Genomic DNA, 24,799 nt, shown 5'->3' on the forward strand with positions numbered 1-24,799 from the left:
GAGGCGGATTCCGTTCGGCTCCAATAAAACACCAGGATTTATCGCATTATCCGGCGGCAGGCGACTCGCAGGAAATAATCGCGGGTCGCGGCGACATAATTGATGCCCGTCGTTAGAGGGGAAGAAACGACGCGTTAACGAGCGTCGGTTTTGCATACCGTGCGCGTTCCGCGCCGGCTTTAACGGTCTAACTCGTCCCCGCGATCGATGATGTACACGCGTTTACGGATCGCAAAACAATCGATCACAAGTTACGCGATGATTTTTAACGCGACTCGGCCTTGGAGGGTTTACGTTCACGGTGATCCACGGGGAAGTCTAATGGAACATGACACTTGATTGTTCCTCGTCTAGCGGTAGCCGCGGACCTTGGATCTCTTATTGCTAATTAAACACGCGTCCGATTATTTATGCGGTAATCAGGGAAAAATGCGTAGCCGTAAGTGAATACAGCTGTTTACAGTTCCGTATCGATTTCTCGTTTATTTACTGTTGCATCAGTTACACGTGTTTTAGGGTAGATGTCCGCCGGTTACTTGTGCGCTTAAACTAACTGTTCGCAAGTTTCGTTAAATAAAGCTGTTTTCTCTACAGACTACATAAGCGTCGCATTATTCGTGCACATAGTAGCGTAGATCAGATAAATTAGCAATTGTTAAATGTAGAAGTCAATGCTCTGTTGTTCGTTGAAGAAAAGTTGTCCATTGAGATTATACGATTGCACAATTTTAATACCGTTCCGACTAACTGTGTTACAAATTCTATCGAGTCGCGAGACGTTTATGGATAAACTGTAAATGTTTGCACGTGTGCTGTTCACTGCAACACATGGTACACGAGTTACTCGATTTCGATAGTTCCGAACATGTTCAGTAGATGTCGGAAAGTGCTACGAAGTTGCCCCTTCGCACTTGTCACAATTTTTTTTAGAAGAAAGCCCGCGGCGTCAAGGAGATAAAAATTGTTTTGTAATTAAAAGGACGCGATATCGAGGAAGATAAAAATAACATAAATATTATAATAATTAATATTATTATAATATTATTATTATTATTATTATTATTATTATATTATTTATAATATTATTATAATATAAATAAGTATGTATAGTGAATGATTACGTAGTGGCGATACTTCATCAAATGCAAATATATCACCCTTGTGAATAAAATGACAGTATGCAAGCAATTCGTTTCAGTTTGTTTATGCAAAATGCGAAATCTACGCTGCTAACGTTAATTCCTGTAATTACACACTTTTGAACGGTAAAACGTAAGCGAATAAACGGAAATTGTGTATCCGTTTCATTGCAATTTCATATGTTACATTTAGAAGAATTAAACACGGAAAGCATTAATTACTTAAAAACGTGGCCAGTGCTCTGTAAAAAGAATTTTGACATTATGTTTCAATTCTAATCGAACTGGAAAGGAGAAAATATCAGTGATATATAGTAATTAATTTCCATCAAAAGTAGTAATCATTAAATGATGACACGTGTGAAGCAATCCTGCCCTTTATGTATACTTGACACAAGGGTCATTTACCTTATTAACTTTGAAAATATTCTTTTGGTAACTTAACTCCTTTATAATAACCGGATATTAGCTAGCTCGAGTTTCTAAAGCAGGATTCAAGTTTTACAGCACTGTAAAAAGTGTAACGAAGGGCAACCTGAGTACCAATAAGTAGACAAGTCTGCGCATAATCGATAATGCAACTGGCTAAAATAATTTTCAAAATCGGTCGGAATAAACCTGTGAAACCAAGGAAAAGTTCGTCCTAAATCTGTGGAACAACCATTTATAAATAAACTACAGATTTTTATGCATTTATACTATGTACAATGGAGTACAAAACAGCACTTGTATTATTATAATTACTTATAACTATTATTTAAATATTATTATATTTATTGTATTTAAGTTTGTGCTCGTTACAATTTTAAGCGTACATAGACAATATTTAACTTATTTCCTTTTACTTCTAATACTCCAAGTTAAATGAACAGTACCTACAAGGCATGTGCGTTATCAACACGAACATTGGATATAAATATAGAATATAGTGGAAGATAATAATATTAACTACAGATGCGACAGGATATCGATTCCTGGAAAAGATCTTTTCTCGAAAAGTTCTTCACCTCGAAAAATCTCATCGATTCAAGCGCGATTAACGCGAACGTCTCGCTTCGAAGGTTGTCCGGCGTCTAAATACCCGGATTGCATCGCCTGGAATGATATGCAACATAAATTAGACAAGACTAATCGCGCGTTATTAAACATTGACAGACGCCATGAGTCAACTTTATTATGATCGCCGCAGAAACAAGGCTGCAGCTACACCGGCATTCGGCCGGGTCTGTATCGCTTGGTCGTATACATCTCGCAAGTAGCAAGTTGTAATTATGGCGCGAGTTGGGTGAACATAACGGTAGAGTTCCGATTCTTTTCTCTATTTTTCCGAGCCGACGCGACGTCAGAGAATGAGTACGCGCGCGCGTGCGCTTGTACAACGAATTCCCCGCCGAAATGAAGCCGAAGCTCCCGGTGAACACCTGCGCAAGCTCTCGAGAACACGGAAAAATTATTTTCATTGTTTCTCGATGATTTGTACAGTTGTAGTAACGATTCAAGTATTATCGATAAATAGACTTCGAGTACTTATACATCTGGGGATTTCGAAAATTCAAAGAAACATGTATGAATTTACTAGGTTTAATAGTGGTCGATTTTCTAATTTCGTAAAATGTCGTTTAAAAATGAGGTTCGAAAATGAAAATTCGAACATAAGTTCGCAAACCAATAATAAATAATTAAAATTATTTACACGATTCTCCGAAAATTATAGAATCAATTGAAATTATTATTAGCCTTTTCATGGTTTACGAGTATTTTACATTTGATTGGACAGACCAGAGGGTTAATCGCACGTGTAGAACTGAATAAAAAAACCCTTGACATTTACGAGTTAATAACTTAATAACTTCTCCAGAACGGAAGATGAGTTTATATGTTACGAGTTTCCGTTCCGTTAGCCATCGCGACCAGGCTTGTAATGTTACCTGTATCATGTTATTTCCACTAAAACAAGCTGACGGCGCCGTTGACTGGCGAGGTACATAAAATCATTCTCATTTGTATGCACGCGTGATCGTTACTTCTGCGGGCGAAATATTTCACTGGTGTTAATTCAATGATCAGTCCTCGGATTTCGCGAATTTATTACAAAAACCAAAAGATTTATGTCTCAGGATGTAATCCGTGCATGAGAAAATCATAAAAAGACAAATGAAATAAATAATAAAGTTACTATGGATTGACTATGGATTTACTATGATTTAACTCTGAATTATCATGATAATAAATTTGGTCGCTGGACTATACACATGTTAATGAACAAAGAGACTCCTTGGTTCTCACAATGAAACAAACGTGACTCACACTACTATGATTACAATTATATAGTAATTCTTATAAATGCATCAAAATCACGGTCTATTAGCGACATTCTATTACTGTGAGATTAAACAAATCTCGTTCGACGGGACGCTTTAAATAAATACACCGATTCGGAACGGTTAGGACAATGATTAGAAGGCGTCTTGATAAAAACCTAGTGAAAATGTGGGTCTGCAGGTCGGCGAATGCGCAGCGACTTCCATCGAAGTCTCAATCATGGACAGTGCTTTCCTAATCCTCTTCTTCACTGTCTTCTTTTCCACAATTCACGAGTATTTTCCGGTCGTTGACCGTCGCCGTATGCGATCGGCCCTCGAGGTCTTCTGGACAGGCAGAGCAATGAGGAAAAACTGGGCGAACCAGAGGCGGAACACAAAAACTGACTCCGACGAGTGAAGTAATCGGACCTTGGTTTCTCCGTCCATCATTGGAAGCGGTCTGTCTGCATCGAAATTTTAACGGAGTATACAACAGAAAAATCTCGACCCTCGTGTTCGGCTCGTAGACTGCCGAAACCGTCGCTCAAAAATATCACCGAGCTCTCGATAATTTAACGTTACAATTTCTATTAGTGGCTTCAGCTGCTAACGGTGTCACTGTTCGCTAATTAGCATTGCGGTCTTTAAGCCGCATTTCATCAATCTTTGTTTTAATATAGTAATACTCGAATAAGACGAAAAATCATTGTAAAGATAAGCTAGATAAAAATTTCTTATAGTTCGTCTCTTTCTCGCGTTCATTACGAATTCTTGATGACCACGATTTTATAATCTTGTCAAGGAAAACCAAATTAACCTTACTCGTGGTTATTTAAAGTATATCTAGATAGTACATCTTGTTGTAAATTCCTATTTTAAAATTTTAAGAATCACTTTCGGCTACCGTGTCGTGTATCCAAGTCGACATGCTTCCAATTTATGTGGTTTTCAGAAATCCTCTAAAGTTGAATATGTCGGTGCATGACGCGAGTTTCCGACTAACACCGCTTTCTACATTTCTATATTTCAACCGTCATCCTTGACGCCGATGACAGACCTGAATTACCGCAATCACCGCCAACGGCTTGTAATTTTGCAGTAATCGGGTAGAAAGGGGCTAAACAGATCGAAGCGTTAATCGATTGCTCCCCGATCGAAGGATCGATCTGTCCGATTACGGATGCGTACGTGGGCCGTGTTTCCAGTGGCACGTATCAGCAATTGCTCCCGTGACTAATTGAGCCGGGCCAGGTAATAAGCCAAACCGTGGTACGCGCGCGTCGTATTTCGCTACGGGCCATTCATTGCAGCATCGAGTCGATAAATCCCATCGTTTGGAAGATTAATTGGTTTTCGTTAGGTCAATGTCTCGCTTACCATGGATACGAGGCAGTGGATACTGCTGACCCAGTTCGTATTCCGTTATTCCGAATAGATTTTTTGCGGTCACTAATAAAGTCGAAGCGCTAACGACTGTGGCAAGTCAACGCCGCGCCGTTTTGATTCGGCGACTGTTCCGATACCTTGATAGATCGTTTCCGAATCGTTTCATACCCGCGACTGCGAGCACAACGGTAACGCTAATTGCACGATTTTTTTCTTCTTCGCGGCAATGGTGATCTGTCGACTACGCGATTACGTTTATTACGAATCTTATGGATGCGCTTTGAAATGCTTCCTATGAAGCAGAAAAGTGGAAACACGATATTGTAATAGTAGTATATGATTTTTAGATGTATAAACATTTATATGCATTGAAAGTAGACGAATTTGAATTATCATCAAGAGTAAAGTTTGCCTAATAAATGGTATTTTAAAAACGATGATTCAGTATACTAGTGCAAACATTCGAAAAATTTTTAAGATTTTTTAAAAGAACAGTTTAAAAAAGATATGAATACTCTGTACTAAAAACACTCCTTAAATGAATAAAGGCTTATTAGACTGACTCTCCTCTATTCGCAACAGAACAATACAATGCAGACGAGGAATATTCTGCTGTAAAATCTAAATAAACTATCAATTCGTGTCGGAGATGAAAGCTAAAGAAGACGTTGCACCGAAACAAAAGAATTCCGTAAAGGTCTCCCATAACGTGCATGACTTATCGATTATTACATTTCGCCTCGCCCATTGCGGTATCACCGCGAGAGTCCATTGGAATGCAAGCGACAGTCGTCCGTGGTAACAATATTCGTAAATAATGTTCTTATCGGCGGCAGTTCCAGGTTCGGGGACGATCAATTACGTCGAATGATTTACACAAGCGTCCCGAAACCATGGTCGAACCGCCGGTGCTCATCGGTAACGCAGTCATCGAGAAAGCGAATGCGCGATCGGCACGGCTTCATCCGTCTCTGTGAGTCGCTTCAACGGATACCGATACGAATCGCGCGGCGCGATAAGCCGAGTGAAATATCGTCGGGTGAAACGGGACAAAAATTTTTTTTCTGCCAGAAACGTCGCCCGGTGAACGGTGGTTCACGGGAAACCGATCGTGTATGACTTAAGTTCGTCCGTGATTACAGAACGACGGGGCTTTAATTTAATCCCTCGGCCGGCGTTCAGGCTCGTAAACGAAACCGGTTGCATCCAGCTGGACCGCGAACGGAAAACCTCGCCGATTGGAAGCGTGCACCGTTCGTTCCCCGTCGCGATTTTCCTTTTTAACCGCAAAAATCGTGGGAAGCGGCTACCGTATATCACCGGCAGGCGATACGAGACGAGGGATTCACCTATCGGCGGTGCTCGAAAGAAACCGCTTCGATTAGCGCCGAGGTCCGCGACACCGGCGGTCCGATTGATAATCTCAGACAACTCGTAATGCAACAAGAACATCCTGTTTGGCAAGTACGACCGATCTAGTTGCACGGCGTTCTATGGGGCACGCTTAGCATGGGGAACAGGTGCTGATCGAATTATTTTCACCTGATCTGGAAACGTGCGATCCACCACACATTTTCTCTCGTCTATTTTTACACTAACTTTCCTCGCTCGCTGCCAATGAATCGCAAGTGTAGGTGATCAAGATTTTATGGCATTTATGGCAACGGTGAGTAGGTGATGTTGGATGAATTCCAACTTGTGGCAAATATTGCAAACGAAAATTAATTTTTTTTAAGTAAAATAGTTAATTGTATTATATATTGTTCGTCTTGTAGATCGTATCTTCTAGCAGATCAAATTAACTCATCTGCACGATTTATTCATCATTTTACATGTTAAATTCTCCTTTTTGCAAATAAAATGAACTAAATTGATGAATAAAGTTCTCTATTTAAACGTTGGAAATATTTATATTTTTAATTGAACATCAAGAGCCAAATAGATCATTAGATTATCTGTTTCTAAATTGTCTCGTTTAATTCATTTTAGATAAAACTATTGTACATAATAAACAGCACATCGTATTCCGGAAGTTGCAAATATATTTTATTATACATGTAACAAAATACCCGAATAAATTGTTCGTTTTTCTCACCATTTAAATAATACTTAGTCTCGACAATTTAAAATATCCGCGTAAATGGTCAATTTTAACATATCACAATTAACATTTGTTAATATTTTTCAATCGTGATAGCATAACCAAAAATAACATTACGGTACTGTATGGTTTATGTAACGTGTTCCATGAAGCGTTTAACCAGTAATCAGTTTGTCCATAAATTTCTCTTAATTAACAACGTTGCAGCTAATGCTTGGGATTACTGAAACGATGAGTAATATTTATAATAAACCGGTATTCGATTAAAGCATTGCTTATCGGTGGATCAAGGTGAGCGTAGAAGACGTAAATAGATAGAAAACGAGATAGAAAAGTGCGGGTTCCAGCTTTTCCGTCAAAATAACGTGGAAAGTATACGCGATCGACCTACTAAACCTGAAATTGAACTGTGTCAATAGGCGAGATTATGCATGCGTCCACATCCGGCAATACAGTATCTAGTCGCTAGTCACTTACATCCTTCTTTGACATGCATAAGCGGAAAAGGGGACGTCGATCGATGATACGTTGCTAGTCATGCAATAGAGCTGACCGGTGCGAGCAATATAAAATGGAAAGTGACGCAATTTTTAATTACCAGTCCCGTGCAGTAAATAAATGTCTTGCGGTGCGACAGATTACACGATATTGGACACGATGATAACGGAAATTAAACTTCTTAAAACAATAAAAATTTATGTTACACGCTGATCGTAGAAACTACTTTACGATTATGACTTGGTTTGATAGCGCCATAGCTATCGCTTTTCTCAGCGTATGATAAAAAACAATATTTAATTGTAAAATAAAATTTTAAAGGGTGACTGATAAAATATCTGTACAGTAAGCGTTTAATCGGAGTAATAAACGTGTAAATATTTATCCGATTATTTGATAGGATCTTATCCTTGTAATAATTTGGAAATTCGATTTTTTAACCATACGCATTCGGAACTACAGGATTTTTATTAACTTTGTTGTGATGATTCGAACAACAAGCATTAGTGAATATTATTAAATAATAATTGACTTTGCGTAACATATTGGTAGCGATGTCCAAACGGCTATTTATTTTTATATAAAAGAAATTTCTTCGTGTTATAGTAAAGAGAACTGAGGCATTTCGACGGCAACGCGAAACATCGTGCGAGAGTTTCTACGCGTGTCGGTTGTGTTGCAATCGAAAGATTTAAGAAGAATACATAAATTCCTGTTATGCGATGGATCCTGACCTTTCGTCCAGGATACATCATCGCCCTGCGGCTTTTATTCGTCGCAATAAGGCTACATCAAAACCGACACAGCCGCCCAGTTTTTCTGCACGATTTCGTTCGTATCAATGTACCGGCAAAAATACTCCGCATCCAGGTTAACCCGTTTCCGGTCGTGAGTAGAAGTAATCTACCACTCGTAAAAGTGAAGAAGAGACGGCTTTTTCGAACCGCAGACATATTCCGTCTGATTTTTTCTCAGGTGGACGCTAACTTCTCATAGACTGCACATACGGAAACTACCGTAACGCAAACAAACGAGACCTGTTTTCTTACAGAAAAAAAAGGAAAAAACAGAAAAAACAGAAAAAAAGGAAAAAGGAAAAACCGATGCGGCTTCTCGCTACCGTTATGTAAAGCTAAATTGACAGTACTATACTTTTATGGCTGTAAATGGTTATTCATTGCCTGCTTAATGATGTTTTAGTCCAATATTGATCAAAAGCGAAGTGCTCGGTAAGAGAGAAATATTTGTTTAATTTTTTCAAGCGAATATTTTGCAAACGAATAATTTTGCGATAGATGCGAATTTCTTGGCTTATATGTTGTATATTCTAATAAAAAATACTGTCTGTTTATTATTACGTATTGTTTTAGAGAAAAATGATAAAAATCGAGACGTCAGTTACACTTTGAACTTTGAAAGTACAGATCTTTATGTTAAACGATATTCTTTCAATTCTAATTGTTTTAAAAGGCGAAAATAGTGCAATAATATTAGTAAATTCTTTTAATGTCTTCATAATTATGTACAGCACTAATTAAATTTCTGCGTGTATTTGATTACGATTCAACATCAATGCTTCATACTGTTCGCAATTATGGTGCAAATATGTCTCATGGCATTATAAGCGAACAAAAAAAATCAAATAAAAATGTACATCATAGTTTCATTAAGTTCAAATAACTTGTGCGATATTTAATCCAAAGATAGATCATACGAACAAAGATATAGTTTCGTCATGCAAAATACGGATTAAGGATACTTATTTATGCACATGCGTATGGTGCTTCACCGTGGTGTGTTCAACATCGTCCCGATTACGATTGGAACATAGTTATCGTCTCCGTAGGTTATAAAACGTGACTGCGATAAATGTTTATGGCACATTACCGGCACATTCCATTCCGCAGAATTAATATTACAATTTATCAGCCTTTGTTAAAGCACAGATACGAGAAACTGACCTTCAATTCATAAAATTTACAAACCGTACTGCTCTTCGTATCGGACTCACATGAACGATCAGGAAGGAGAAGATTCAAGGTCGAAGATCTCTCGCAACCTGATGGTGTATGATTACCTGTGCGAAGAGAACGAATCTGTTCTTAACAGTGGCATGCCGTTCGTGGGCCAGGGACCTTCTTTAATGTCTTTTTGGATCATTTTTTTTTTCGTACAGTTGGTTTAAGAGCAACTCGGTTAATAATAGCTTCGATTAATTATTCGGAAGAAAAAGTAGCAGAGATTATGTCACATTCTTTAATTGTCCTTTTCAATGTGGAGGACTCGGCATATTCCCAATATCCTGAACAATGTACGAGACGTATTTCAACCATTATTTTCAGCTGGATTCGTGCATTGCAATATCGTACACTGTCGTAATTGTTCGATTCTATATTGCAATACGAATTTGCGATTTAATTTTACTTGATGATAAAATACTGTGTCGCAATTTTTAATTAAGTTTTTAAAGTTGTATTTAATATATTGTAGATTTTTTATTAATAATTTAAGTTATTTAAGTTGCATTCGATGTATTGTAGATTTTTTATGCCTTAAATGAAATGAAAACATTTCTTGTACGAATAATACTTTTTACCAGTGGAAACAACAATGCAAGTACATAATGCATAAATAAGCTCTGGAAGAATAATTGTAAAGCTACAATATAAAAATATGACAAAAACAATGTTTCAAAATATTGTATGTATTAAAATGTATTGAAGATTTAAATGCATAATGGCAGATGTTACAAACGTGAAGATGCTATTTAGATTCAAAGAGAATAAATTGAAAGGTAAAGGAAACGAGTATAGATATTCTACAAATAATTGACTATAACTTTTACTGTAATTAAAATGTGTCAACGACGCATTCTGTCATACGTGTTCATAACATTAATTTAGAACAACTTATTAGATAAACTGACTCGTGCATACAGATACAAAAAGTATTTCCAATGCGTCTCATAGTCTTCAATAAAATAATCCAAATTTTCTATAATGCACAGAATCTTCAGAAAATGATCGACCACGCAAGAAGTATCATATTCATACCTCAAGATTTAAAAAGTCACAATGAATAAAACAATTTTTTAAACCATTATACAACATACAGATTTCTTACCAAAAAGTAAGCCTCTTGTAGACATTAATTTTCTTGCAAATCAAATGAACGTTTACTTTGTAAGCCTAACGTAAACATTATTACATACAATTAGAAACAAATAAATTTCATTTGCAAACAGACGAGTGCGATCTACAAAAGAATCAATTTAAAACCTGCATAGTAAAATCCAAGCATTACTTACGACTACTACATCGTAATTAATCATTTCTGTTCTGTTGTTCGTAAAGCTCAGTTGACGGTGCCCGACACTTCCTTTGTTCGAAGCGGACGACACCGAAAATCTGCAAACAAAAATCGCAAGAATTCGTTATTAATTTAAACGTGCAGCAGAGAAGGCAGAAACGTTGCGGCGTGGTAAAAATCGTCGGAACGCTCAGTTCGACGGTCCGAGGTGGATCCTGGAACGAGGATGAAAGTAGTTGCAACCTGAATCGCCGGTCGGCTTCCAGGAAAAAAGGGTATCCTAATAGCCATTGTTCCGATTGCCGAAAGTAAAGGAAGATTCGACTTTTTGCTCGGATATTAACGGAACGTCGTTAACCCCGAGGGACCTCTTCGTGGTAGAGAGTAGAGATCGAAGGGTAGAGGGGACCGTACATATAAAGGAGGAAGCCCCGCGATCCGGGGGCTCAGTACCGTTCAAAGATGCAGGCTGCTGAGATGCTGTGTAATACCATGGGCTACCATCTTGTGTTTCTAATATCGCTCGCTATTGGTCATGTCCGTGAGTAACAGGAATATTCGAAAATCTCCCGCGTAGTCGAGCCGGGGACCCGAAAATCTACCGTGGAGTTTCGTTTGGTCGCCGTACCGGGGCACCGTGTGTGTTACACTGTGGAAAATAACACGACCGCCTTGACGAAATGAAAAAGAGAGAGAAAAAAAAAAGAACAACTGTTCGAGTGCGCGTAACGAAGGGACCTTTGTGATTGATTCTACGCGGAGCGACGCTCCAGCGCGTTTACGGAAACCTTTGCTATCACGGGAAGCAGGTTCATAGTAGCTGATAGAAAAGGGAAATGTGCGTAGGACGCGGCTGTTGCTGAAGAGCTGCATGCGTACGAGTCCGCTAGTGGACAAAATTGTGGGGATTTCAGATGGGCATTATGCACAGAGTCAGGCTTGGGTAAAAATATTTGAGAAGTATTGGAAATAATTAATAAAATATTCTTGTTCGTACGAACTAATGTTTCAAAATTTCTTTGACGAGGGAAGATATTTATTTCAATCGAATCAATGAAATATTTCAACCAGTGTTTCATTTAACATGTTCAGCGTCGACGATCGACCACTCAAATTCCCACAAAGTCAAAGCAATTTAATTAATTAAATCAAGACTAGATAGCTAAAATTAATCATGGCGGGTGACATTAGAACTCTTTTTCTTTAAATATATTAATCTGTGCTAATCACCTTGGGACTTGCATATTTTTTACACATTAAATATAGATAGAGTTTCAAAGGAACGTTAAAAATATGTATTTACTATTATCCTATGAGAAACGGAGACATTTATTTATAGCCAATATCTTTAAAAATTGATCGACTAAACCGGAAGTAATATTTTTGGCTCTCTTAAAAAGTGATACTCAAAATTTTGCACGTACTACCTCGTGTAAAGAATGTCGGAATATTAATAATAATCTTGATTGATTGATTTCTAGAAACCGGTACAGACTATAAAACCATCAAGAAATTTAATCTCAGACTTTCGCTGTAAGAGATCCTATTATTATCATTACAGAGCTTCCGCGATACTTTAAGTAATCGCTCCGTCTTAATCAGTAAGCAATAACGATTTACAGTAGCAAGAAGATTGAAAATCGATAACTTTCAAAATAGTTAAAAAAAAACAACAGCAATTTCACTTATAAATAATCCAACCAACTATACCGATTAATACGATATTGCAACTTTTTCCGAGATTATATTGTTTTAATGAAAATTATCGAGCTCCTTTTACACACGACTCGATAAATAAAAAGATTAGTTACAGACATCCGGTAAACAAAATATTGATCATTTTAGTCTTTTTACCGGTACACCTACTTATTTCTATTATACATTATGGCCGGTGATTTCATTAAATCGCACATAAACGTACCCTAATCATGGACCCTAAATCACTTACCCCTTTATAAGTTTAATCAGAAATTGGTTGTTTAATACCTCAAGCGTTATACCGCGTCCACAAGACGAATGAGGCAAGACTTTAATAGACAAGCGATATACATTAAAAAATTAGATACACTTCAGAAACTGCAAATTCATCGAATTATCTATTCCGTAATCAATCAAACAGTTCGGAACCTGCTTGAAGAGAAAATTGCTCCGCTCGAGTTGCTCGACTGAATAACGCGTACACACTTCTACTTCGTGTGCTTCGACAGAAATTGATATCCTAATTGCCTTCCAGATTCAGCACCGCTCCAAACGTTACCCAGTATCGCGGGTTATATCCCGGTGTACATAAGATACGGGGATCAGCCTCTAGAAGACATAAATCCCCAATTGGCGGAAGCGTTCCACGAAATTCCAGCCGCAAAACAGGTAATTTAACTCTTTAGAAATAGAACTTGAAACACGGTTGTTCCAAAAATCATAACCATTGTCATCGAAGTATTGATCACGGTTTAAAGACGATTCTATTAAACAGTTACTGTGATTTGTTAATTTGTCGCAGCACAGAAAGCATTCAAATGTGCATTAAATAAATATACTTTAGACGCCGTTGTTAAAATTGTCATTAAGAGATAACCAAATTCTATATCAAAAATATTTCAATTAAATTAAAAACTTAGCTCAACACGTTTTTTAACACATCTGTTCTTTTCTTCTATATCTGAAAGATTTAAGTAAGGCTAAACGCAATATAGTATTTATCAAAGTAAAGTTCGCACTAGGAGCATACAAAAAATGTTAATTAAAATACAATTGAAACAAGATATTTACTTCAAGTTTCAGTTAATTATGTGTCACTATATTGCGTTAGCTTTTACTAATATATTTATCTTGATTCATACTGTTACATGACATTTACTATTTCGCATGATGGTACAATTTACACGTAACAATTAGCCAAATTTCGAACTAAATTTCTTCAGTAGCCAATTAAGTGTTTCGACGTTGCATTACAGGCCACCGTCTTACCTAATGTTAACGGTCCCACAGATAGCAGTTTAATGGAAGAAGCAAGCAAAATCGGGATACATGCTAAACGTGTTAGAAAAGCGGAGAACGATTTCTCCCCGATAGTCAAGTTCGACGCGTCAATGAACAAGGATGATAGCGACGAAGAATTAAAGAAATTGGTGAACCAGGTAAACGTCTCTCAAGTTTCTTGTTCGTTGATTTCGTTCAGCGTCCGTGCTGAATTTTCGAATGATTTAACACCTGAAATGCTTTCACTAACAAGGATGGGTGGTATGTCATGGCCATTGTATGCGCACCAACAATAATCGACGTGACAGTTCCGAGAACCACGATCGTGTTTGCTGAATATACTGTATTCATAGCTCCTGTATAATGTACATTTTTTTTTCAAACGATGTTCACGTACAATGCCTAATCAACAGTTGAAATCGGTGACTCACCAATTCGATTGTCCTTTTAAGTCAGACATCATACTGTATTAATAGCAGTACGTTTACACCGTCGACAAATACTTTGCACTTCCCGACAGCGGCAAAGTAAAAGTAAAGGTTTGAAAGTTATGCCAACGAATATATTCGACAATAGTAAGTCTGTAGAAATACTTTACGAAATGAAATTGTTACAGAACTTCAGTTTCGAATCATACTAAATTTTTGTAATAAATATAAGTAATGACATAATAAATATAGTAGTTTCGTTACAACTAAATTATACAACTACTTTGTAGGGTTGACGAAGTTTTAAGTATGCGTATGACTATACGCTATTGATTCACGCGTCCTTAATTTATTGTCTCTACCATTCATGACAGCCAATATTAGTATTCAAATCGTACGACAGGTTTTTTTTGCAAATTACATCGCAGCAGTCATTAGCGGAACGTCACTCATATGCGCATTTCACGAATATTCAAGAGATTCCGTACGAAAAATTGCTGAGTAATTCTTCTCGTTGGTTCCACTTGAAGAAACATCCCTTACTCGATTGCGTTGCGAATTTTATAGCAACAGTAGTAGTTAAATAACTTGTAAAATATTTTCCATCAGAAAATTTTTTTCAAGTCATTCAAATTATTAAAGGAAAAGAGAAACTGCAACATGTATTCTGTTTCTTATAATTGATAAAGATGATCTTTTTGCATTATTATTATTATGCATTTATAGCGTTTCTAAATTTCTAAAATTTTTAATTAAAGTTTCATATTCTTACAAATATAAGAAGATCCTTAGTAGGTCTTAATAGAAGTAAAAATACCTTTCTTCATTATAAAGTAATATTCTTAAATTTTTGAACGATGCCCTCAAAGATTTTTCTGAAAATGGATTTTAACATTAACACGATAGTTCATGTTCAACTTAGCTTATCTAAAACAATCATTTCATATGTTTAAGCTCCAGTCAAGAACGGAAGAGAAAGAAGACACTTTGAAGCAAATACAAGCTGATTTAAAGGAACAACTGAAACTCTTAGAGGTGCATAAAGGTTGTGCGACGGACCATTCTCAAGCGTTCACACCTTCGACGAACGAAGATTACGATACAAACGAAAGAGTTCCTTACAACAAGGAAAATGCCCTTCAACAGCGCGTGAAGGATGGCATACGTATAGGTGAAAATATTTTCTCATCTATATTCGGAGGCAAGAAAAATATCAGGAATCAGCTTTCTATTCAGAAAGTAGAGGTTCCGCAGGAAATATTGGACGGACTGGACACGTAGTCATAATCAAAATGAAGCAACTATTCTGTCCACAGTGAGACTTACTTGTAGCAATACGGTTGTACTAGAATTTTGTGATACATACTTGTTCAGTGGATCGCACGAGTGAATGTTTTTTTATTGCAAAGTATTAAAAGAGTCAAATCACTTTATTATAAGTTATTATTGATCGTTCTACGTGGAAAGTATTATTAACCGTATAGAATATTACACGAACACTTTTAGAACATAACTTGGCTACCCTAAACCATGTAATTTATTGCGGAAATTTAATAAAATATTTGAAAATTTGTTACAATCGATAAAACAGGTTTATTCAGTTGCTAAAAGTACAAAAAGCTGACTTGCGTGAATGGAATTACGTTTCTTCGTTGCGAGATAACAGTGCTATCACAACATCCCACGAATGATTCCCCGACGGCCAGAGTCTGATAATTTCTTATCGATCCCTTTCATCCGGATTGACTTTACCCTCGTCGAAAGTCGAGGTACGGACTTTGACTCTGTAATCGTTGTTAGGAACGTTCAAAACCAGCAAAGCTGGTATCATGGTCAGTTCGTTGCTCCTGGAGATCTTCCGCACACGATTCGCATTCTCAAAGATATCTTCGTCGATGTTCAACTCCAGATACACTCTTCGATCCTGAAGAAATCTGGTGCTCGACAAAATGAACGTTTTCTCCCGATATTTGCAAGCGAAAGCCGGCAGGTTTTGCTTCGCCTCCGGTATGTAAACATCGCGAATTGCTTTACAATGGACGTTGGGCGACTTCTTCAAGGTCACGGGCATTCTTCGTTCATCGAGATATCCGTTTCCCCGCAGTCTCTCGTTAAGATTTCCGACGTTGTTCCAGGCGCTGGAAAAAACTGACAACTTCGAGCTTCGATCCGTTTGATCCGGTGCAGCCACGTGAATGTTAGCAATTCTCGACAAAGAAAAGATTAGGCACAGCTGTTTCGTCTCGTAAGGGCATGATTCATAGAAACTGTTCAGTTTCGGTTTCTTCTGGCTCGATGCTTCGATCAAGGTGTCACTGTTCACTGGTTTACTGGTCGATCGTTTCAAGTCAATTACTCTGTGCCTGTGGCTACCGTTCACGTGTAGATCCGACGTTTTTGGTGTGTCGATGAAAGTCTGGTCTTGGATCGTTCTACCCTCGCAGAGGGACACTATGTGTGCCAACAATGCGGCGAAGAAAAGTTGCTTGCGAAGCATTCTAACGAGAGCGAAGGAACGCCACGGTTGCCCTTCGTTTAGGTACCGTTTCTTCTGCCGGCAGACTGGTTCTGTAGCGTTGAACAGCCCTCGTGACAGTCTGTTGGACACTGACTGTCATGGAAAAAAACAATGTTCCTGTGAGCGAGCAAGGTGCACGGGGACAGAAGATTGGCCCGTTCCCGACTGCTCTGTTCATTTTGTGCGCGCTGACCTTATCTCCTGTTTAGACATCGCTCGAATACCGTCGGATTCTGATCTATCTCCCAAAGAATTTCACTTCGACTTTGATCCTGCGGGTGATGCTTTCGAGCTACTGTTCTTTCCTGCATTCAGTATAAATTTCTTTCACCTTGACGTACCGTTATTTTCAAAACAATTTGAAAAAATGGAGAAAGCATGCACTGTTGTAACTTTGGCACACACGAAATGTTTGATTTTTTACTGCAACTTTTAATAAAGCTATTGATCCTGAATAAAGTGTAGAATTTTGCTACTACGTTATATTATTATTCTTAAAAGAAATAAAAATTTGATTTACAATTTCGTTGTAAAAGAATTCTTATATACAAAATGAATACATTAAACATAATAATAATACTATATTATTATTTGAAATAATATTACATTATATACAAAAATATATATTACAAATAACAATATATAAAATATATACATGAAACATTAGAGTTTAAGAGAAATTAAGTTTAAGGAAATATATATTAATTTTTAACTTTGATAATCTCTTTTATTATAATACTATTTCAAGCAATATTTTGTTATACACTCCCCAGAAACCAATTTGGCGGAATGTTTTGTACAGTAATTTAATATATATAACAAAATTTTGAAATATTACAATAATATTTTCAAAAGGCGGAAACCAAGCACATAAATAAGAGCACAATTAATAAAATTTATTATTAAATAAACTAAGTAATTAAAAAGCAAATATTTATTCTAAATATAGTGTGGAAATAAAAATGTCATTTATTAACGTTTAAAGAATATATTTTTATTTTAAATATTAAGTATTACATATAAAAATAGGCATACGGAAGATTTTTAAAACCGAATTTGAATTCCGCTGTCCTGACATTGAATTGTTCTAAACTATATGCATCAATATTTATAAAATTTAATAAAATATTAATAAATAAAAATCGGATATTTATGAATATTGGGTTCGCATAGGGAATCACTTTTTAAAAAATTCAAAAATCAATTAATGTGAACAGAAGCCGATAATGTAATATGGTGTCGCTACTAGCGTGGCACACGTGCGCAATGTGATGTCAACAATTTATAACGTAATATGTGAGACGTGCATTTTACATAGCACGTAATCGAAGTAAATATGAATATTTTATAGTTGCATTATTACTAACGTCAAGATGGTGTAACTCTCTGTGTAATTTCAAACAGAAAGCGAAGATATCGAAAATTTATACATTAAAACTCCTTATGTGCAACGAACACAATTTCCACATTTTGCGAACGTGTTGACTAATGGTTTTTGGACTCTTCATATACCAGAAAAGATCAATTAAATTAATCCAAAAATTTAGTACCACTAATTGTAAAAATATTAAACGCGCAGTATTAAAATGGTACATAACCTACAAATGTTCTAATTTTACTGATAAATTGTTCCTCTGCTACCGTATATCGGCAAATGTGAGATAGTTATAAATTTTGAAAAATATGGCGGGCCAACAACATCCTTACCCTGCTGGGTTTCCTAATGTACAGCAATCTGCAATGCGAACACAGTTTGGTGGAGGTCAAATGGTATCTGGTTTAATGGGGCCTCAACAAGGTGGTAAGTATGTTAGTGTAAGAAACTGATCAATTTCATACAACTAAATTCAAATCATTATAGGTATGGTGAGCCCTCAACAATTTGGTGTTGGTGTAGGAGTCGGGGTAGGTGTAGGTGGTGTGGGTACAAATGCAATGGGTATGCCTACTCAACAAGTATTGGCACAACAGCAGCAACAACAACAATCTGTCGCAATGCAACAACAGATGCAGCAGATGCAACAACAACAATTGCAATTGCAGCAACAGCAACAAGCAGCTATGGTACAACAGAATAATCAAACAAATAATCAAGCCACTACACCGCAAACACCTGTGCCTCCTACACAGCCGCCACCACAACAACAACAAACTAAGGAATTTAACACTGCCAGTTTATGCAGATTTGGACAAGAAACTGTTCAGGATATCGTCAGCCGTACTTTAGAAGTGTTCCAAACATTGAAAGTCTTACAACCACCAAATGGTATATAGAATTAAATTCATGTCTCTCACGTAAATTACTTTCAATTGTAATATTTAAACAACTATTAAAATTTCAGGAATGGCCCAAGGAACAAGCTTAGCTAATGAGAAGAAGAACAAGGTGCAAGAGCAACTGAGAACATTAAAGCTGTTATTTAAGCGTTTAAGACTGATTTATGAAAAATGCAATGAAAACTGCCAATTACAAGGTATGGAGTACACACATATAGAAAGTTTAATTCCTCTAAAAGAAGAGTGGGACATGAAGTCTGATGAGAAAAAGACATCTGAGGCATACAGACTGGCTTGTGAAGAAAGCAAAGAAATCATGGAGGTAAGTTGTAATTAAAAATGCAATATAGAAGTTGGATTCTTAAATTTCCTGAATTACACACTGTTGTTTATGCTTTTCAGCAAGTTGTATTAAAAAATAGGCATCTTAAAGAAATCATTGATCACCTACGTCGTATCATTTCAGAAATAAATACAATGTTAAACATGCGACGATCTTAAACCATGAATTGTACATAAATATTTGTGTAAGTTATTATAAAATTGCATTAAAAATAACAATTTATTTCCTATGTAAATTAAAGTTATTAAGAATGTATTACATACCTCTTATTACTGCATCTAGGGAAATATCATTGGATAAAAAAACGGTTTCTGGAATTTTTTCTACTTTTGTTCTGAAATTACATACACAAACTCCTAGGCGGTTTATGCCATAATTTCGATACTCAACACAAGCACGAGCATTGTCATGTAAATAAAATTCTTCTTTTCTACCTGTAAAATATACAATTCAACTTATGTATGTTTAATTTTTAACATAATTGTTACATCTATAATTCTAGAACAAAGTTAATTTTCTCTGATCAGAAATACAATTATTAAGGAACTGTGACAGATCGCTATTAGCGTTAATTGCAAAATTTTCAGTTCATTGAATTTTTTCCATTCATTTGCTCAACTATTTATCAGAATACGTTAGAATTAAGATATTTACCCTGTGTTAAGTAAAGAAAAACAAAACTTACATATAATAACTTTTTGAAACATTTACGCTTTGAAAAAGACTACTTCTCTTCATAGAAATAATAAAATACTCAAGGAAGTACTTAATAACATCTGTATAAAAAAATGTTGTTATACATGTCAAACAGCTATAAACAATAAATTTTTTAATCGTGTCCACAGTGTGTGGAAGAAGGTCCCCTACTATCAAATAAGTGATTTCACAATTAGTAGAGTCTACTTGGTTGGTGTATCATTCACGACATGATTTTATACTTTTATAGTACATTTTTAGTTTTGAGGAGTATTTTCAAGAACAAAACGTGTCATAGAAAGTAATTTCCTTGAGGACAATGAAAAGAGGAAGTTTTTGGAATCAAGTTGATGCATCTTACATATTCTATTTCATATGTTAAATATGTAAGGAACTAACATATAGATATTTTACATATAGTAAAAGTACTTTCATTACTTACCTAATATTGAATACATCATTGTACAGTGTTAATGTCTTTTACATCCATATAGATAATGTCATTTGCTCTTAATACTGCTTGTGGAATATTTCCTAACGGTGTTTCCAAGTTACGTATAAAGACTTCCAAGCAGTCTACATCGCAGCCACGAAACTCAGCAGAAACTCGAATGTTTTCATATAAATGAAACTCAGCTTTCTTACCTGTAACATAATACAGTTCAACTTGTAATGTGTAATTCCTGTCTAACCTAATTCTGAAATTCATTCAACATCCAAAATTAATTTTCAAGCATTAACGATTTCGTTGCATTTTCGTTATCTTTTAATATGATTGTTTGATTCTATAACTTTTGTCCACAGAGATTAAATATAATTAAACTGCTATAAATTAAATTCGCGCATAGGAGCTGTACTTTCATATTGGCGCCATATTTAAATAATTTCGCGGTTAATTAAATTGAAAAACAAAGAAACCAATAACTATTATTAAGTTTGATCAAAATGACATAGTTACTAGCTATGAAATCTAAATAAAGAAGGAAATAGAACGGTGTCGTACCAACGATTCCAGTAATCACTCGCAGAAATCGTTCGCGTAGGTATGCACGAGCTTCTTGTTTTTCCGGAGCCGCAAAGTCTAAGTTAGTATCAATTTCATCTAATTGCATATTGTCTCCAACTGCATCGGTCATTTTTTTCAGGAAACTTTTCCGTCTTCCAAAAGTGAGTGTATGTCAGTGTATCTATAATATCTCTCGTATGGCGGAATTACTGGCAACTGCGCGCGCATCTTCATCGTACCCGCCAATTTCAAATGTTGATACGTCATCTTCGACGTTGTCGAGCAGCACATTAAATACCAGCAACAAATAAGCATCTCGTTTACAAATGAATTTGAAAAATATTACTACGATAATAGAATAATTGATAACTTTCGAAGATACTCGCTTCCGTATTCGAGTCACTCTGCAACAGACACCCACATATCCTAATGAGGAAGTTTACATCGCGATAATTAACATATTTTCAACGGTATCTAAGGAACTTTCACGGAACGAAACATGAGGGTGACCCGCAGGTACAAAATTTTGTTTAAAGAGCTTCTTTAGTTTCTCTTCATTCTCGTTTTGGCCATCGCGCAGTTACAATGAGCTTCTTGATCTTCGCGTTTATAATCGCCTCGATTTCTACCAACAGTGAGTATAAAATCGCAACTGTTTCTAGCTGCAATATACTTTAATTGTTTCGATTCTATTCCAGTATTAAATTGCGATACAGCAACCACCACGAAGAGGTATGAAAATCAAACACCGAAAATCCAAACTCCGTGGAAGGGTATGGTGTCGCCTAGGCAGAGTACGCAGAAGATAGAAGAATTAAACAAACCCGTCGATAGGAATACGAACTCACCGATGAGAAAGAGTAAAATCTTAGGTAGTTTGGCATTTTTAGCCGGTTTGAGTGTCGCCGGTTTAACGGGTCCGGCGTCGTCTCTGAAAACATACAGTAAGCCTCTGCCTGTGACTTTAAATTTCGATGCTTCACGAGTTTCGCCGCATATTGCTCCGATTTACGGCCCTTACCCGTATGTGCCGCATCCGTATATCTTTGCCACTCCGCTTGGATTGTACCCCCTGGTGAGCCCGGTTAATTTACAATCAATCGCCGGTTTACAAAACGACGTTCAATCGCTGGCGCAGCAAGAACAGATACTGAATTTGCTCGCGAACAAAAAGCCGGTCGACTTGTTGAACAGCAATGACGAATATACAGAAGAGGCCAAGAAGGTTGAGAATGTGAAAACTTCAAACGCCGCTCAAGTGGAGGCTGGCGGAGCTGCAGAATTTGAAGACGACCGGCACGCGGAAGAGAAGGTGAGAATTTGGTAACGTTAGCTATTGGACAATAAGTGTTGACGGTTCATCTATAACAAACTTTCATCTATTTAAAGCTATTTACTTTCTTATTTTATTTTCTGTGATGTATACATTTCTGTATAATATCTTTTTTGTAAATTATAGACAGCAAGTGTTCTTGCGAATGTTTTTTTCTATCTGCACCGCTTTTAAGATGTTCATTTCTATTATTTTGCAAAAGCTTCATCAATTTTGAGCTATTGTGGCTATACTGACAATAAATGTGTGATATTGTTGCAATAGATGTTGAAAGGAGCCAGTTCCTGTAACGAGCAAAAGGAATTAAGGAGAAAACAAGATAAAACATCGGAGTTCAACGCCGATGACGGTGCTAGTATCGCCTCGCATCTATTCGACATTTTTCACAATACAAATGCAACGAAGCAGGCTCAGCGGCAGCAGAATGTTACGAATATGAAAAACGCGACGAGCACCCTTCCTCTAATGATGAATGCAACTACAACGAATAATAACACCAACAACCAAACGACAAGTCCGCCGTTTTATGGATATTATTCTGGATATCCGCAAGATATACATCATGTCGAGTTTACTACGGAAACGAACGACTTCAAGTATCATAATTACGATCAAATTAATTATAATTTACCGTCGTACGATAAGCCGGAGAACTTTTACTCAGACGAAAGGTACAATTATTATTTTAATCCGCCTCCAGACGCTTCTGCTAGCAACGAATTCCCCCGTGAACAAATACCTGAATATTTTCCTCACGACTTCAATAGATACATGTACACGTCATACAACACACCGCCAATTCCTAATAATGGTTTTAGACCTGTCTCGTAGATCATACATTGTAACAAGATACTTTTCATACATTTAAAACAAAAATCAAATTTTCTGTTGCTAATGAAAGATTTTAATTTAAATTTAATAAACTTGTCGAGATAAGTGGACGTTTAACGCTTGAATTATGAGTGTTTCTACTCTCCACCTATGAACATTAAAATTTCAGTTTGGAGGACAGTATTGACAAAATTTGTATAACGTTATTGAATGCGTTTGCTCTATTAGTAGTAGGTGTCTCTACCAGATAACTTTGTTTACGGTTTTTTACAAATTAATGGTTGTTCATCAGTGACTAAATCCGCGCACTTGTAACGCCAATGTAAATATCTTATTACGATCTTCTAATAACGACGACGTTATTGTCTATCCGTGATCCAAGGTGACAACGACTACAGTCGGCTTTGCTAGATCAGTAAGAGAATTTTAGCAATTAGTATACCTTCGACAAATGTGGAGAATAGCTCTGATTGTGTCGTTAATATGTGCTCCGAAAAAGTGAAAATGTTTCTGTTATTGTTCATTAGTTTGGTGTCCATCTGTGACTCCCACGTGTTGTCAAGTAAGTACAGCAGAAACTAACTAGACAGATAGTGTATTCTACAGAAGAAAATCTACTGCCTCAATTATTCAATATAATTAAATAAACTTTCATAAAAACGATTGAAAATTAATATTTTACTTAATACTACTGGTCTTTTTGAAAAATCGAATATCGACAATTGACGGCTTCTTAACAAATTTCTATCCCCATCCATTGAAAAATCGATTAATAGAGTTTCGATGGGTACTGTGTTAATTTTCAATGTTTATTCGGAATTTTTAAATATTTATTACCAAATTCGTATATTCTGATTTGCTATTTAATACTCATTTCCACAGAAAGACATTCAACGGAACTCGACGGTGATGTCAACGACTTATCACACCGATTAACGGCTGTTCCGCCATTGTCTGATGAAATCACCGAACTCACGCCTACGACCCAGGGTAAACAAAAGGCAAATCGTAAATACACGGAGCTTGTCGGACGACCAACCAGAAATGTGCTATTTGATAACGATCGTGCTTCATTTCTAAACGGAAACGAGGAGAAACATCGCGGCTCGGTCCCTAAATTTCCACGTTCACCTCCATTAAAATTATCACCAGATTCGACAACGAGAGAAAGACGATGGCCTCAAATTACATTTGACGAGCAGTTGCGGGAGAGAGGCTCTTCCGATAAGAATGGCAACGCAAAGAACGGCATGACAAGACGAAATCAGAAGAAAGCGAAAGCATTAGGACGTTTATTATTGAATAATGTTTCAAAGAAAAATGAGGAGGATAATCAGGATGATTACTTGGAGGATGACGATGACGATTATTCCAAAAACGAGAACAGAAAAAAAATGAACTGGGAGGAGTATCGGAACGAGGATGGAGGGGCAAGTGTGATGGAGTTGGTCGCTTTAAACGTACGCCACAAGACGAATATGCAACTAGGTCTTGATAACGATTATTTTTCTTAGAAATAGCAATGGGAATATTGAACTCGTTTGAACACCAGAACTATCAAGTCTTAAACGTGACTCTGCTGTGTATCGTTTTATAACAATGATAAGGTTGAATTTATTTACACTTATAAAAAAGAATTTTCATAATACTTT

At 36.6% G+C, this 24,799-nt stretch overlaps 6 protein-coding genes across 9 annotated transcripts; 4 read left to right on the forward strand and 2 right to left on the reverse strand.

The window, feature by feature from the left end:
- The first annotated feature begins 11,166 nt into the window (after positions 1–11,166).
- LOC144471087 (uncharacterized) lies at positions 11,167–15,571 on the forward strand. Its single transcript, XM_078182815.1, has 4 exons — positions 11,167–11,277; positions 12,970–13,103; positions 13,691–13,873; positions 15,098–15,571. Exons 1-4 carry the CDS (start codon positions 11,199–11,201, stop codon positions 15,422–15,424), a joined length of 723 nt encoding a protein of 240 aa, XP_078038941.1. The 5' UTR covers positions 11,167–11,198; the 3' UTR covers positions 15,425–15,571.
- A 147-nt stretch (positions 15,572–15,718) lies between these two features.
- On the reverse strand, positions 15,719–19,647 carry LOC144471086 (uncharacterized). Of its 2 annotated transcripts, none has more exons than XM_078182813.1 (2): positions 19,545–19,647; positions 15,719–16,966 (listed from the first exon to the last, which is right to left on the reverse strand). In XM_078182813.1, exon 2 carries the CDS (start codon positions 16,638–16,640, stop codon positions 15,864–15,866), a length of 777 nt encoding a protein of 258 aa, XP_078038939.1. In that variant the 5' UTR covers positions 16,641–16,966; positions 19,545–19,647; the 3' UTR covers positions 15,719–15,863. The 2 variants fall into 2 exon arrangements, with proteins under 2 accessions (XP_078038939.1, XP_078038940.1); XM_078182814.1 differs by lacking the exon at positions 19,545–19,647 and having other exon boundaries at positions 15,719–16,754; positions 16,855–17,296.
- LOC144471085 (mediator of RNA polymerase II transcription subunit 30) lies at positions 18,324–20,839 on the forward strand. Of its 2 annotated transcripts, none has more exons than XM_078182812.1 (5): positions 18,324–18,462; positions 18,523–18,927; positions 19,004–19,260; positions 19,341–19,465; positions 20,782–20,839. In XM_078182812.1, the coding sequence occupies exons 1-4, from the start codon at positions 18,345–18,347 to the stop codon at positions 19,437–19,439; spliced, it is 879 nt and encodes a 292-aa protein (XP_078038938.1). In that variant the 5' UTR covers positions 18,324–18,344; the 3' UTR covers positions 19,440–19,465; positions 20,782–20,839. The 2 variants fall into 2 exon arrangements, with proteins under 2 accessions (XP_078038938.1, XP_078038937.1); XM_078182811.1 differs by lacking the exon at positions 20,782–20,839 and adding an exon at positions 19,564–19,693.
- On the reverse strand, positions 19,578–21,194 carry LOC144471088 (gem-associated protein 7). Its single transcript, XM_078182816.1, has 3 exons — positions 20,981–21,194; positions 20,420–20,622; positions 19,578–19,715 (listed from the first exon to the last, which is right to left on the reverse strand). Exons 1-2 carry the CDS (start codon positions 21,111–21,113, stop codon positions 20,435–20,437), a joined length of 321 nt encoding a protein of 106 aa, XP_078038942.1. The 5' UTR covers positions 21,114–21,194; the 3' UTR covers positions 19,578–19,715; positions 20,420–20,434.
- Positions 21,129–23,229, forward strand: LOC144471084 (uncharacterized). Of its 2 annotated transcripts, none has more exons than XM_078182808.1 (3): positions 21,129–21,617; positions 21,682–22,295; positions 22,581–23,229. In XM_078182808.1, the coding sequence occupies exons 1-3, from the start codon at positions 21,569–21,571 to the stop codon at positions 23,145–23,147; spliced, it is 1,230 nt and encodes a 409-aa protein (XP_078038934.1). In that variant the 5' UTR covers positions 21,129–21,568; the 3' UTR covers positions 23,148–23,229. The 2 variants fall into 2 exon arrangements, with proteins under 2 accessions (XP_078038934.1, XP_078038935.1); XM_078182809.1 differs by having other exon boundaries at positions 21,129–21,499.
- Positions 23,230–23,584: 355 nt separating this feature from the next.
- On the forward strand, positions 23,585–24,799 carry LOC144471405 (uncharacterized). Its single transcript, XM_078183398.1, has 2 exons — positions 23,585–23,709; positions 24,030–24,799. The coding sequence occupies exons 1-2, from the start codon at positions 23,631–23,633 to the stop codon at positions 24,659–24,661; spliced, it is 711 nt and encodes a 236-aa protein (XP_078039524.1). The 5' UTR covers positions 23,585–23,630; the 3' UTR covers positions 24,662–24,799.

This window comes from Augochlora pura, chromosome 6 (genome assembly GCF_028453695.1).
Source record: "Augochlora pura isolate Apur16 chromosome 6, APUR_v2.2.1, whole genome shotgun sequence".
NCBI lineage: Eukaryota > Metazoa > Arthropoda > Insecta > Hymenoptera > Halictidae > Augochlora > Augochlora pura.

Excerpts from the sequence above, each read along its gene's own strand:
- LOC144471085 (XM_078182812.1), top strand. The coding sequence starts at position 18,345 with ATGGCGGGCCAACAACATCCTTACCCTGCTGGGTTTCCTAATGTACAG. Across the intron at positions 18,928-19,003 it reads AGTCTTACAACCACCAAATG|GAATGGCCCAAGGAACAAGC; the intron begins GTATATAGAATT and ends TTAAAATTTCAG. Across the intron at positions 19,261-19,340 it reads AAAGCAAAGAAATCATGGAG|CAAGTTGTATTAAAAAATAG; the intron begins GTAAGTTGTAAT and ends TATGCTTTTCAG.
- LOC144471405 (XM_078183398.1), top strand. The coding sequence starts at position 23,631 with ATGTGCTCCGAAAAAGTGAAAATGTTTCTGTTATTGTTCATTAGTTTG. Across the intron at positions 23,710-24,029 it reads TGACTCCCACGTGTTGTCAA|AAAGACATTCAACGGAACTC; the intron begins GTAAGTACAGCA and ends TCATTTCCACAG.
- LOC144471088 (XM_078182816.1), bottom strand. The coding sequence starts at position 21,113 with ATGACCGATGCAGTTGGAGACAATATGCAATTAGATGAAATTGATACT. Across the intron at positions 20,623-20,980 it reads AGTGATTACTGGAATCGTTG|GTAAGAAAGCTGAGTTTCAT; the intron begins GTACGACACCGT and ends ATTATGTTACAG.
- LOC144471084 (XM_078182808.1), top strand. The coding sequence starts at position 21,569 with ATGAGCTTCTTGATCTTCGCGTTTATAATCGCCTCGATTTCTACCAAC. Across the intron at positions 21,618-21,681 it reads CGCCTCGATTTCTACCAACA|TATTAAATTGCGATACAGCA; the intron begins GTGAGTATAAAA and ends ATTCTATTCCAG. Across the intron at positions 22,296-22,580 it reads ACCGGCACGCGGAAGAGAAG|ATGTTGAAAGGAGCCAGTTC; the intron begins GTGAGAATTTGG and ends TTGTTGCAATAG.
- LOC144471087 (XM_078182815.1), top strand. The coding sequence starts at position 11,199 with ATGCAGGCTGCTGAGATGCTGTGTAATACCATGGGCTACCATCTTGTG. Across the intron at positions 13,104-13,690 it reads AAATTCCAGCCGCAAAACAG|GCCACCGTCTTACCTAATGT; the intron begins GTAATTTAACTC and ends GTTGCATTACAG. Across the intron at positions 13,874-15,097 it reads TAAAGAAATTGGTGAACCAG|CTCCAGTCAAGAACGGAAGA; the intron begins GTAAACGTCTCT and ends CATATGTTTAAG.
- LOC144471086 (XM_078182813.1), bottom strand. The coding sequence starts at position 16,640 with ATGCTTCGCAAGCAACTTTTCTTCGCCGCATTGTTGGCACACATAGTG.